The 13038-nt window shown below is 38.2% G+C and overlaps 1 protein-coding gene across 1 annotated transcript in view; it reads right to left on the reverse strand.

The window, feature by feature from the left end:
• Mms22l (MMS22 like, DNA repair protein) overlaps window positions 1-13038 on the reverse strand; it is a 102799-nt gene that overhangs the window by 2194 nt on the left and 87567 nt on the right. The window contains exons 18-22 of the mRNA XM_076924071.1: window positions 12642-12801; window positions 10698-10867; window positions 7481-7692; window positions 3424-3587; window positions 900-996 (exon numbers count right to left, since the gene is read on the reverse strand). Coding sequence (XP_076780186.1) covers window positions 900-996; window positions 3424-3587; window positions 7481-7692; window positions 10698-10867; window positions 12642-12801 — 803 coding nt within the window. The remainder of the gene's footprint in view (window positions 1-899; window positions 997-3423; window positions 3588-7480; window positions 7693-10697; window positions 10868-12641; window positions 12802-13038) is intronic.

Genomic DNA, 13038 nt, shown 5'->3' on the forward strand with positions numbered 1-13038 from the left:
TTAGTCATTTTTTTTTAGTCTATCACATGTCTGTATTAGTCAATACAGTTTGAAAATTATGAAAAGTTACTCATATTTTTCACGTTTTAAGTGAACAAAAAAATCTTATAAGTACAAAGTCTTTATAAATTAAAAAATTACCTCTAAAATTTTTACATTCCTCAGTCAATATAATAAAAGCCAACTAGCTTAGTAAATTATATATAACAAAGATTCGACCTTTTCTTTCCCCCCATGGTGTTGGAATTTTCATGAATGTTCTATCATGACGTGATCATAACTAAAAAGAACTGGGAACAGCAGACAAGGACTAATTGTGATGAGAGAGAAAAGACGAGGAACCAAATATACAATGCAGAATAAAATTAACACTTCAAATCATATGTCATGTTGTGCCAGGAGAGGGATATGTGACAGTGCACAAAAGCTAGCTGGCAGGGCCCTCAGGAAGAACCGGCACAAAGACTCTGCCCTAAAAGAAGACTCCAATCAAACCTAAGGAACTTTCTGAAACTTCAGTATGTACAGCAAGTTGGAGGACCAGGGACGGCCACTTTACACAGCATCCCCAGGAGCAGTTAAGGAAGCTCCAAAGACCTGTGCACCTGTTGTCCAAATTTATATTTGCTTCTGTTTTTTCCTTCTTAACCACTTCACGATTCTTTCTCACTGAAGACACAAGGAATTTCAAGTCAGTTAGCTCACCTTTTTCCTTGGCACTTTTACTTTTTCAACAAAGCAACACAATGTAACAAAACCACTGCCCCAAATACTATAATTGAAACACTGTAAACAAGTAGTAACACATTATGTTTTGGATAATTAGTTATTTAAAAAGCATGTTGGCTGTCAAATGGCTGGCAACCTTCTCCTTGCCAGTTGGCATGTGTTCCAGTTACCTAAACAGAGAAGTCAGCTGAGTGGCAGGTCCTTCTTCTGACCCCACTTGGCAGGTTTTTACCACGCACTGCAGGTTCTCTGTGGCCAGCTTTCTAACTAGAAGAAAATGATAGGATTACACAATGTGTCTGAACTGACCATCTGGATCTGCATTTTTAACATTCTTGATTTAGAAAAATATGTTGTTTTCTCCAAGTATGTGCATGCTTTTTTTAAGTTTTCAAATGAAATACTTTTAAGTTTGTTTGTTCTGAAGAATACCTAAAAAGTTTAAAAATCTATTTTGAGTCCCGAAGCTGAAATAATGCATATAAAGATGTTTTCCCTTTAAAAAGGTATCCATATTCAAAAACCCATTGCACCGTATCTTACAAACAGATACATACAGACAAAAGGAAGCCCTTTTAAAGACATAGATTTGCAGACATACTGATTTTATTTTTAAATTCACAGCATACCTTTCATCCCTTATAAACCTTTAAGTAGCAAACTCGACCAACCAACATACCTTTGCTTTAAATTAGCCAAACATTTGTACTATTTATTTAAGCTAATTGTTTGAAATGTTGTGCCTATACATACATTGCAAAAATACTGCTGCAATTTGGATCTTAAATGTGCCACAGGCTTATGTGTTAAATCTGGTGGGCAGCCCTCAGTGCAGAGGAGAGCCTGCCTCTTTTCTTCCACTGTTTCCAATGTGGCAGGTAAGCATTCTGCCTCCATGTGTGTCCCTCACGATCACTGTCTCACCTTAAATCGGAGGAGGTCAGTCAATTACAATCTGAAGCAAACCTTCTGTACTTTGTTATTTGTTAAGGTAATAGGAAGCACTCTACACTGCATTAATAGAAAACCTGAGCAAACTGTGTGGAAAACTTAGCATGCTTTTTTTTTTCTTCCAAGACAGGGTTTCTCTGTGTAGCCCTTGCTGTCCTGGAACTCACTTTGTAGAGCAAGCTGGCCTTGAACTCACAGAGATCCACCTGCCTCTGCCTCCTGAGTGCTGGGACTAAAGGTGTGTACTACCACATGCAGAAGACTGGAAGCAAGTACAAGGAAGATCAGCACATGCTTACTGCTCTAAGGCTCTTGTTCTGGGCCATCAAATGTGTCTCTAAACTGTTGCAGTTTCCACGACTCAGTGTGGGAGCAGATGCCTCACATAGAGTGAAGCGGTGTTTTAGTCTTGACAGAGCTGTGCAAGGACTGCCAGAGTCAGGTCCATACCACTTTTGTTATCTCAGTAAGAAAGCCTACACTGTAGTTATCGACTGCTTTCCCCTAGGTAAGGAAGCTTATCTACTTCTGTTGCAGAGACATGTTTTCTGAGAGCTGGTGGAATCCAATCTGGATAAAGCTATTCAAATGGCCTATAATTTAAAACTTACGAATCATTTCTCCAGAATTTTTCCTTTAGTGTTAACAGTGGCCCATGGTGGATAACATGTAGTGGGTGAAGCCACAGGAAACAAAACCATGGCTGCATGAGAACGGCAGCGTTGTCTGCTCTGAGGAAGCAAATCTTGAATGACGAGGTGCAGCGCTTTCACTGCACCTCAATGTGTTAAACTTCAACAAAGACAGTGGTTCTAAAGAGCCAGGTTCTCTCTGGAGCCACAGAGGGCATGTCTTCCTCCCAAGTGACAGCACAATAGGGCAACGTAACAGACCACTCTTTCCTGACTCAGACTGAGAGCAGACAGGAATACTATAAACACTGAAATAAATGTATATTTAAAAACTTGTTAACATTTTTGAGAAAAGACAGAACACATGACTTATGTTTGAGCTTTCCACCACCGCTTTGGGGACAGCCCTCAGGTCCCTCTGAGTCCCTGCAAACTTAGCAGTTAAAAGACAAATCACGTTGTAACAAAATACACAGACCCTCTTCACAAAAACAAAGAACAAAGCCCTAACTGGCCAAACTGCTTATCAAGACAGAACTATGATTCCTGTTCTGCATGCTTATTAAAAGCATGTCATGGGGTGGCTGGAGGGGGGATGGATGGACTAGAGATCACACTTTAGAGTGACCATGAAAATTAAGGCTGATGAGACTAAGAGGACATGGACTGGGATCAAAGGCGCTGCTGCCCAGGTTTTTCCCAAACAGCTTGGATATCCTAGCAGACAACCAAAGGGAAGAGACTGATCTCCTGCCACCTGATACCTGACAAGTCTTATGTGATATCACAGTAAGCCTGCACAGCCTTTTATTTTATTTTGAGATGCTAAAAAGCCTAATCAAAGGAAATGCCCCATAAACTACTTGCCTCAGGAAGAGCAGGGAAAACAAAACAGAACTCTAAATAAAATAGGCTGAACTGTGTCCATATTTGATTCCCTTCCCCCTCACCCCAGCTACTGCCACTATTTGATTCTTTAACCATGATACATACAAAGGGATGGAAAACAACCCCGTACCTTTAATAGCTATCAGTTTAATCCATGGGAAAAAAGAGTTGCTTAGCTTGTACACAGAAAATGCTGACAAAAATCAAGGCTGATGAAACTAACCTTGGGGTTCATTTACCAACACCAAACACTTCAAGATGCCAGGAAGGAGCAGTTCAAAGTCACAAACAGCCATTTCCGTGTCCTTGAAGAATTGGAAGATGAAGGCCAATATGGATGCTAACCGAGGAGGGGGTGAGGACCCTTTAAACTCAAAGTAGGATTTCCTGAAAAGAAGCAAACGTTATTTATTTTTCTTCTATTTAAAGCTCTATTGAGTAGAACCAAATGCCATGTATGTTAAAGTTACTATAAACATTTATCCCTTAAATAAAGTATAGTTTTAAAAAGCAATGTATGTAGTCTGTCATGTTAACTGCAAAGACCATCTTGGTGTGTTGTGTGCTCTGAAAGCTAGTAGGGATATAAAAAAAACTTAAAGTAACTCAGTTTTGACATGAATTTCCAAACCTAATTGCTAACTTGTTCCTCCTTTTCCCATGGATGTCTCATATCCCTTATCACTTTTGCCAGGAATCAACATTTCCTCTAATGTCAAATCTGCATAAATAAATCTCCCCTCACATTTATTTATTTAGAATTTAGGAGGGGTCTTATGTTTCTAAATAAATAAAAGAAATATACTAGGAATTAGTTTCCAGTTCTAGCTTTATCTTTCTTCCAGTAGGAATTTAGAGAACTAACTTCAGATTGAATATCATCTCTCAGGGTACAATAAATTGTAACATTAAAATTCAAGAGAGGTTGTAAGAATAACACCCTCCTTGACTCAGCTTCCCACTTAACTGCTTAGAACTAGTTCTGGTCACTGTTCAGAAAATGAATAAATGTGACAAGTGTTGAGTTTCTTTTGAAAAAAATATAGTAGGTATGAGAGTTATCCAACATTATTTAACCCTCGATCCACTATATTTTTAATCTTGCTGATGATCTTAGCATCTTGTACAAAGCAGGCAAGCTTCCTCCCACATACTCAGTCCAAACCTCACACACATGTGTGAGAACTAACAGTATACATTAGGAAACACAGTAAACTCTAGGGCTTATAAACTCATCGAAGAACTACATTCAGAATCACTCTTGTTCTACACAACAGTAACTCTCACAAAATTTGTAAGCCGGGATACAGCCAGCCTCTGTGGCAGCATTTGCTTTGTTCTGTGCCCTGTTGAATTACTAATGCCCTGCAATAAACATTTACTTGGCACATCCTAGACACCAGAAACAAATTAAAAATAAGCATAAACAATTAAGTGGAAAAGAACAAACCACAGACTCATTATCCAGTGTAGAAGTTAGATATGACCACACCAAAAAAGGGGCAATTTTAATAACACGTAAGCAGTGCTTTGACAAATATGAGGACAAAATCGTCAGAAATTCTGAGCAAGAAGCCTAACTGAAACAGATCACACGGTAGAGAAATGCAGACTAGAGGAGCCACAGGAGCCCACCTCTATTTATGCTGAACATTGAAGACAAAACCAGACACTCACACACGTTTCTAGTCAACTAGAACCTACTGTGGAAAGAGGAATAAACTCACCCGTAGCTAGACATGCAGTACCACAGAAAGCTGAGGATCTAGCTGGGATACAAAGCAAGGGGCTTAACTTGGTGACAGGGATTTGAATTCACCTCCCCATTTGTCATGGAATTTAATATTAAAACCAGGCAATGTTTCAAACACCATAACAGATTACTATAATCTTGCTGGAAATAAAGATCTAAATAAGGCAAAAATTATTCAGAATCTGAAAAACGAGTCATACAATACATATGCCACCCTGTGGTACTAGGTGCAGGTTTCTAAAAAACAAACAGGATTGAGCCTAGAGGGAGGGCTTTTTAATGAAGACACTGGCAGGGACAGAGCTTTAATGCAGGGAAGTATAAAGCATCTTGAAGAGCAATACCCAAACATGGTCATGGGTTTGTGGGACATGTGAAGGACAGGGACAATATTACCAGAAAAGATAACTGACAAACGTTGGGTAGCTAGAGTAGATCACACTACACAGCAAAAAGGAGACCATGTATGGCGGAGGGCAGAGAAGTGTCAAAATTAATCTGGCTGGTCTTGGTGGTGCACACCTTTAATCCTAGTAGTTGGTAGGCAGAAACTACTGTATCTTTGTGAGTTCCAGGCCAGGCAAGGGGACACTAAGAACCTGTACTAAAAAAAGAAAACAAAAAACAAACAAACAAACAAACAAACAAACAGAAACAATCGTAAGAAGTTAATGCTAGAGAGATGGCTTAGCAGGTCATCAGACGTGCTCCTGCTGCACAGGAACTGAGTAGGGTTCCCTGTGCTTCCTTTAGCTGCTATAGGCACCAGGCATGTAAGTGGTACAACACCAGTCATGCCGGCCAAACACTCATACATATATGTGAGATAAAATAATGAAGTAAAGATGGGGTACTGAACATTATTAAGCCACTCACCCCTGCACTATTTCAGTTGGAATGACACATACTTCTGTGTGTCTTACACCTGAGCCATATCTGATGAGGCTGTACCTTTCTTATCAGTTCAAAGATCCAAAATCAAGAAAACATTTCCCCAGATATTGTCCATATTCTAGAAATATTCTTTCTATCTTCTCAGTAGAGGCTAACTGAGAAGAACCAATCTCTACACCACGTTATGCAGTTGGGAATTGCATATTGCACCATAAGGTCACAGAAAACAAGGCTGAAAAGAGTCTTATGTTTTAGTAACTGCCAAGAAAGGAGCACACATTTGTCACTGGCCAATGCTGAGGAATTGGAAAATACCACGTAGCCATCAACTGTCTGATCACGTGCTCCTTTTCACTATTTTTTAAACAAAACAAGGTCCTATAGTCTGATGCCAACATACATAGGACACGAAATTGCTTTATCAGGTATTCTACAAGTGACAGTACAGATGAAGTCCTGTACTGATGTCTACAAAGAGGGAAAAATCATGCCTAAAGTATGTATTTGTTGAAACACCACAAAATAGGAGCTGTGCCACATAACCAACCCTAGACCTACGTAACTCAAATGATCTCCATGAGGAATAGTAACAATCAGGACTCAGATTAGTCTGTTGCTGGTAAGCTGGCCTTCCTGTGGTCGTTTGAGCTTAGTGAGAAGGAGGTGACAGCTTGGTCTACAGTGAGCTTCTGGTGTCCCTGTCTCCATGTTCCTTGTGTCAACATTAGCGTTCCTGTAGAGAGCCAATGCTCAGGGCTCACAAGGAGAGGGAAGTGGCCTGTCTTCAGGGTTGATAAGGCCACACTTGATAGACATTTTACAGAAAGTATTAATACAAGACAGAAAATAAAACAATTAAGATAATCAGTAAACTAATAACAGAAGACTTCGTATTCCTTATCAGCATTCATGGTTTCAGTTATCATTCATAAAGTAATTGCTACATACTATATATATTCTATTGTAATGAAAACAATACAAATATATCTTTAAGCAACTTTTTTCTTTTTCTTTCTAAAATTTTTATTTTGATCTCATGCACACTGCTGTTTTGCCTGCATGTGTGTATAAGGATGGCAAATTCCCTGGAACTGGAGTTACAGACAGCTGTGAGCTGCCATATGGGTGCTGGGAATTGAACCCAGGACTCTGGAAGAGCAGCCAGTAGTCTTAACCGCTCAGCTGTTGCTTCCGCTCATATAAATATCTTTAAAGATGTATATAAGGAAAGTAACAGACAAATAGTGAAAACTGACATAATCTTAAAAGCAAATATAATTTTAACAAAAAAGAATTTTTTAATCTAAAACACACAGGAGCTATCAAACATTCTGGTACAGTCACTCTCCTATCATTCTTCTCAGAGAAATGATAATGCATGTTCACATAAAGACTTTATATACATGTTATGTTGGCTTTATATAAATGTTATTTCCTAGAAAGAATAAGAGAAAATTAGGAAGAGAGAGATATGTCTTCAGTAGGAAAAATGAGCAAATAGTTATTACAGTTATGCTGTGGAATACTACTAGACGGAAGTATGAAACAAACTTTGATACTTTGAATTATTTGAATTATTTTTTGATGATATTAATAAGTTCTACATACACCTCTTTGCAATAATTATATGTACCTTATGGCATGAACAATGTGCTTTCTTAGAGGCATCATCGATGGAACAGAGGCAGGGTTTCTCAGTGCCAACAGAACAGGATGTTGTCCAAGATCTGAAACCCAGGGCGAGGCTGGGAGAAAGCGCCCTATATACTGTTCAATGACATTCCTTAGCAACTGATTCAAGTAGGCATTTGGATTTTGAGACTGGCAGCATACGGTACATATGCCCTGTACAAGGGAAAATAACAAAAAAGAAAAATGCTAAAAGGCAAAGTTTCAAATAGTGTTTAAGAATCTACTAACATGTTTTCCAGCATTCATGGTAAAAATTGCACCTTCTTGCCACCAGTAGGACTTCTGGCATCATGAATAGGTCAGACACACATGGCTCTTCTCGAACTGACTTTGGATAATACATAGGGTGTGGATTCTAACCAAGCATATATATTTTACAAGCATGATCAAAGGAAGTAAGGTAAACATACAGGAAGAGTTAGGGAATGTGTTTCTTCCTCTCTTCCTCCTGCACAAACACTTGACTACCATGATCATCAACTACATACCCAGGCCATTACTGAATTGTAAATTACATGTGTCATCAGTCTTTTTTAAAGTATTTAAAATCCAAACTCAGTTTGTCATCAAAAAGAAAGGTAAAAGAGTAAAGGCCCACCCCACAGAGCTTGGACTGACAATCCTGCAGAGGCAGGCTGGTGGAAGGCAGTTAGTTACCATTCAGTCATTTTGGCTAAGAACATAACATTTAAGCTAAAAGAAAATATATTGATCATATAATGAAATAGAATCATTTTTCTTAACAACTTGTATTGGGAGAGGGATGCAGATATGCAGACTTAGAAGTTTTTCTATGTGACATTGTACCAAGTGCTTTATATTCATTATTTGATTTCACTTTGTAGAATAAAGGAGTTAATATTACACTTCCATCCTACAGTCAAGGAACCTGAGGTTTGGAAAAATTAAGAACTTAAAAGAAGTCAAAGGAACTCACAGTATCTTGCTGCATATGTACAGATAAAATCCTTCCGTGTGCATGAAAGTGAGCAAAATACTCTCATAGATAACAGTATTTAATACTTAGAAATGATGAAATCCATTCCATTGGGAAAAGAAAGACTTTTCTGCATGTATGTTAGGACTGCAGCCATAATTAAATGCTTATCTGTAATAAACTCTAAAAGTTCCTTTGTAGTGAAAACAGTGCAGAGCTGTTGAAACACTGGCAAGAGCACAACGAAATGAACCACAGTGGCGCGCACTCGCCCGGTCTCCAGTGCTGTGTCTAAGGAACACGCACAGCGAGAATGATGGGCGATGGATCCCACAGACCCAAAGAGGACAGAGTACATTTAACAACTGTCAACTGTTTCCTGACAGTTCTGTCAAGTTTGTAATTCCACAAAAGTCTCAATTTATTACTAACAAACATTTACTAATTCTTACAAGTAAAGTATATTTAAGAGGACCATGTAGGACAAACACCTAGACTTTTCTGGTACTCACAACTCTGTTGCACACAGCTATCTGTTCCTCCACGTGACTGACTGACTTCCAGCCCATCTGCTTGATGACACAATAAACTTTGGCTTAAATCCCATCATATACACTTAACTAGAGTCAGCTTAAAACTTCTCAGAACTCTCAAAACTTTGCTTTAAAAAAAAAAATCCACCATGGAAGAGACTGCATATTAACTAATCAAAACCTGCCCCTTTCACCTCGGCTTCTTTGGGGAACCTCAAAATTTAGAAATGTCTAACTTTCAGTACTGCACACCAATGAAAAAGATCAGTATTTCAGACTGCCCATGCGACATCATTATTTATACATTTCACATCATTTCAAACTAAAGCTCCTAAAAAGCCAACTCTTTCTCTATATATTCCAGCCTGACCCAGAACTCATGGGTCCTGGCACTACTAGTATGTGCCGCCATGTCTAGTGCAAAAAAACAAAGCAAAACAAAACAAACAACCCAACAACAACACAACAAAATGCGCACAATCTTTATCTCACTGCTGCTTCTCTAGAATCCCCAGTTTAGTCACCAGCACCACAGTCTAGATCCGACAGGTCTAATCTAGGAAGCATTCATGTCTGTTTTTCCAACATTGTAGCATGTCTTCTCCATCAGAGCTCATCAAAGGTTCTGACATCTACACGGGCTCTAATCTTACTGCCTTAGTTTAAACCTTCTAGTATTTCAATAAACTAATCACTGCCTCCTGGGTCTTAAATCTAACTCTCACACCAGGATTATTTTTCTCAAATACAAGTAGAACTTCCACTTCTCTGCTCCTAATCTACCAGCATTTCCTAAGTGTGAGATGAAGTCCAGATTTTTGGCATTGAATGTAAAACTCTCTATCACAAGTCTCTTCCTATATGAGTTTCCAGCCACAACAGAACCATTTACCTTTCTCCAGTATGCTAGATATTTTTCTTAAAGCTCTTTCCTTTATCTTGGTTACTGTACTGGCTAATTTTGTGTGTCAACTTGATACAAGCTAGAGTCATCAGAGAAAGGAGCCTTACTTGAGAATATGATTCCCTGAGATCTAGCTGTAGGCAATCCTGTAAGGCATTCTTAAATTAGTGTCTGATGAATGAGGGCCTAGCCCATTTTGGGTGGTTCTATTCAAGGGCTAATGGTCCTGGGTTCTAAAAGAAAGCAGGCTGAGCAAGCTACAGAAAACGAGCCAGTAAGCAGCAGCAGCCTTCCCTGGCCTTCATCAGCTTCCACATTCAGGATTCTGCCCTGTTTAAGTTGCTGCCCTCACTTCCTCTAGTGATGAGTAACAGTGTGGAAGTGTAAGCTAAATAAACCTTTTCCTACCCAATTTGCTTTGGGTCATGGTCGTTACAGCAACAGAAACAAACACAGTTACTCTGACTCCTAGGCATTCTGCCCTTCACACCCAGTGCTGCCTGTCTGGTCTCTTCTACCCCAGTCTGGTTACCACAAAACTATGAAGTCAAAAGAAAATACTGAGCCAGTTTCTCAACACTTTTGAGCTCCTTGCCGTCTTCCCCACATCAAGCTTCTTGAAAATTTGCCTCTCTTATCTTTGTTTTCAAAGACAACCCCAAAGTCATTTAATCTTTCTCAATGGATGTGCCTCATATAAGTATGTACTTTGGGGATTAAAATGTCTAGCTTTTAAATCTGTATTTCAAACTATGCTTTGAGGCAGTTTCCACACTCGGCATACCTGTAGATACAGAGGAAGAGTCTTCTGAATTGCAGTCAGCATGGGTACAGGCAACTCCTTGTCCTGCTGTAGCACTGTGTGTGGCAGCAATAAACAGTCTATTATCCGAAACAGCAATTTCTGTGCTTTAGAGGTGGCAAAGATTTGTGCCCATGACTTAACAAGAATTCCTAAGAAGGAAGAGACGTAGTTTCAGTTACAATTATCTCCTAATCAGAATATTTTCTTACACTTTAAAAAACTTATTTTATCATAGAAACAAGTCAAAATAGACAGCAGAGGAAAATAAAAATGAAAAAAAAAAAAACCAAAAAACAAAAACAAGGAGGACAAACAAGATGAAACAGCAAAGACCAAGCTGGCGGGATACAGGGACGGGCACTGAAGGGAGACTGGTACAATCTCAATTAAGAAAAAGGGGGAAGAATAAACAAAGACACAGGGACAAAGAAATGACATTTGACATAGAAAGAATGAGAAAACTGAATCAAAGCCAAACCAACTTTTTTCAGTCCATCATTCCCTCAGAAAGACAATTCTGAAGGAGAGCTGAAGATAGTACTGATGTACTGACTCCTCTTTTTCAGAAATTAATCAACTATTATTAGAATTCCAGATACTCTCTTTAACATGGACTGTAGTTTTGATGCCTTCCACTAGCAGCCTTGTAAAAAAAAAAACAGGAGCAGTATCCTTCGTTAGGAATTGCTCTTTCTCCATTCTATTCTTAGTCTTTTACGTAAAGAAAACAGCAAGTTACTTTTCTAATTTCTAATGAACAAATGAGTAATTTACGTAACCCATTCCCACATTCAAAACCTAGACAGATGGAAAGAATCTAAAACTACATGTTCAAAAAAAATCAGCTCAAGGCAAAACAACAACAGAAAAGCCTCATAAGCAAAAACTTGCCCCAACCCACAGGTCATCAGTCCACACGAGATTCTGTGATTCTTGACACAGCTATCATGTACTTTGTAATGTAAAGACATACTTCTGTAATCATCCACTTACTTTGGCAAAAACTAAATCTGGAAATGTCAGAAAACTTTCTTAGAGACTAATAAATCATAATCTTAAGTTAAATAAGAATGTAGATCTTAGTGTTGAACTGATAATAAATCTCTCTCCACTAACTATTTTTCTAAAATTAAGTAATCTGAATTACAATACTGCTTTCAGTTCCTTCTACGTTATCCACATTTCCACAGCTTCACATTCCCCTTTATCTTTCACAACAAAGATAAAAGGTTTCAGACAGCCCCAATAAGGTTTATTTATACATTCACAAGATTAAAGGGAATAGATACAAGGTTTTGGCCATAGAGAAATATATATTTAAAAAAAAAAATACCCCAAACTTAAATTCTATATAAAACTTCTAAGGAAATCTTTCTCATTTCCTTTTATTCATTTCCTATTTTTGGTTATCGACATGGTTTTAGTCAACGAAGATATTTAAATTACTGACTTCTAAGGAAATATGAACCCCATCATTATAGAACAAGTAGAAAAGGATTTCTTTTTGAAAAGAGAAAGCTTAGTGTGTGAGGAATAAGGATCGGAGCCTCATCATTGGTTTACACTTGTCCTCTGTGGCCCTCCTTTATGCAGAGAACACCAGAAACAACAAAGCGAAGTGATGGCCAAGTGTAGGTAAACATCAACAGAAGGTTCCTTTTTCATGGCTTTGGGTATTCACAATGTGATTAAAATGGACTATTTGCAGCAGTTAGCTTGGACATATATTCTGTTATCATAATTAGTATTAGTATCAATAAAAGCACAGCAAAAAATGAGAGCTACCATGAATTATTTCAGCAAACCACTGTATTTTACGCTTTCTTACGCCTGCACACAGAGTTAAGAGATTTGGCCTATATATTTCTTTCCACTTGAATCTTACTGGCTTGGGTTAAGGAAAAACGTGTCTGAAATACATACCCATTATCCCATAAGTCAGCTGCAACCCTGCACTGGAAACTTTTTTCCCCAAGTAAGGCTTTATGTATTTTAATATTTCACCAAGGTATTCTAAGGACTTTGTGACCATGGCAGATTTATCAGTAAATGTCTGGAGAGTCCTGTAAGTCACACCAACAGCCTATTAAAAAAAAAAAAAAAAAAAAAAAAAAAAAAAACATGGTTTAAACATTGCAAGTCTTATATAATACAGACCTTGAAAACTATTTTTTTCTTTCTTTCTCACTACACATGCATCTTATAATTAGGCCTTCATTCTTAAATTTCCAATAAAAACTTACAAAAATTAAGACAAGTGAAGACCAGGCAGTGGTGGTGCTTGCCTTTAATCCTCGCACTCAGGAGGTAGAGACAAGAA

Source organism: Arvicanthis niloticus, chromosome 25 (assembly GCF_011762505.2).
Source record: "Arvicanthis niloticus isolate mArvNil1 chromosome 25, mArvNil1.pat.X, whole genome shotgun sequence".
Lineage (NCBI taxonomy): Eukaryota > Metazoa > Chordata > Mammalia > Rodentia > Muridae > Arvicanthis > Arvicanthis niloticus.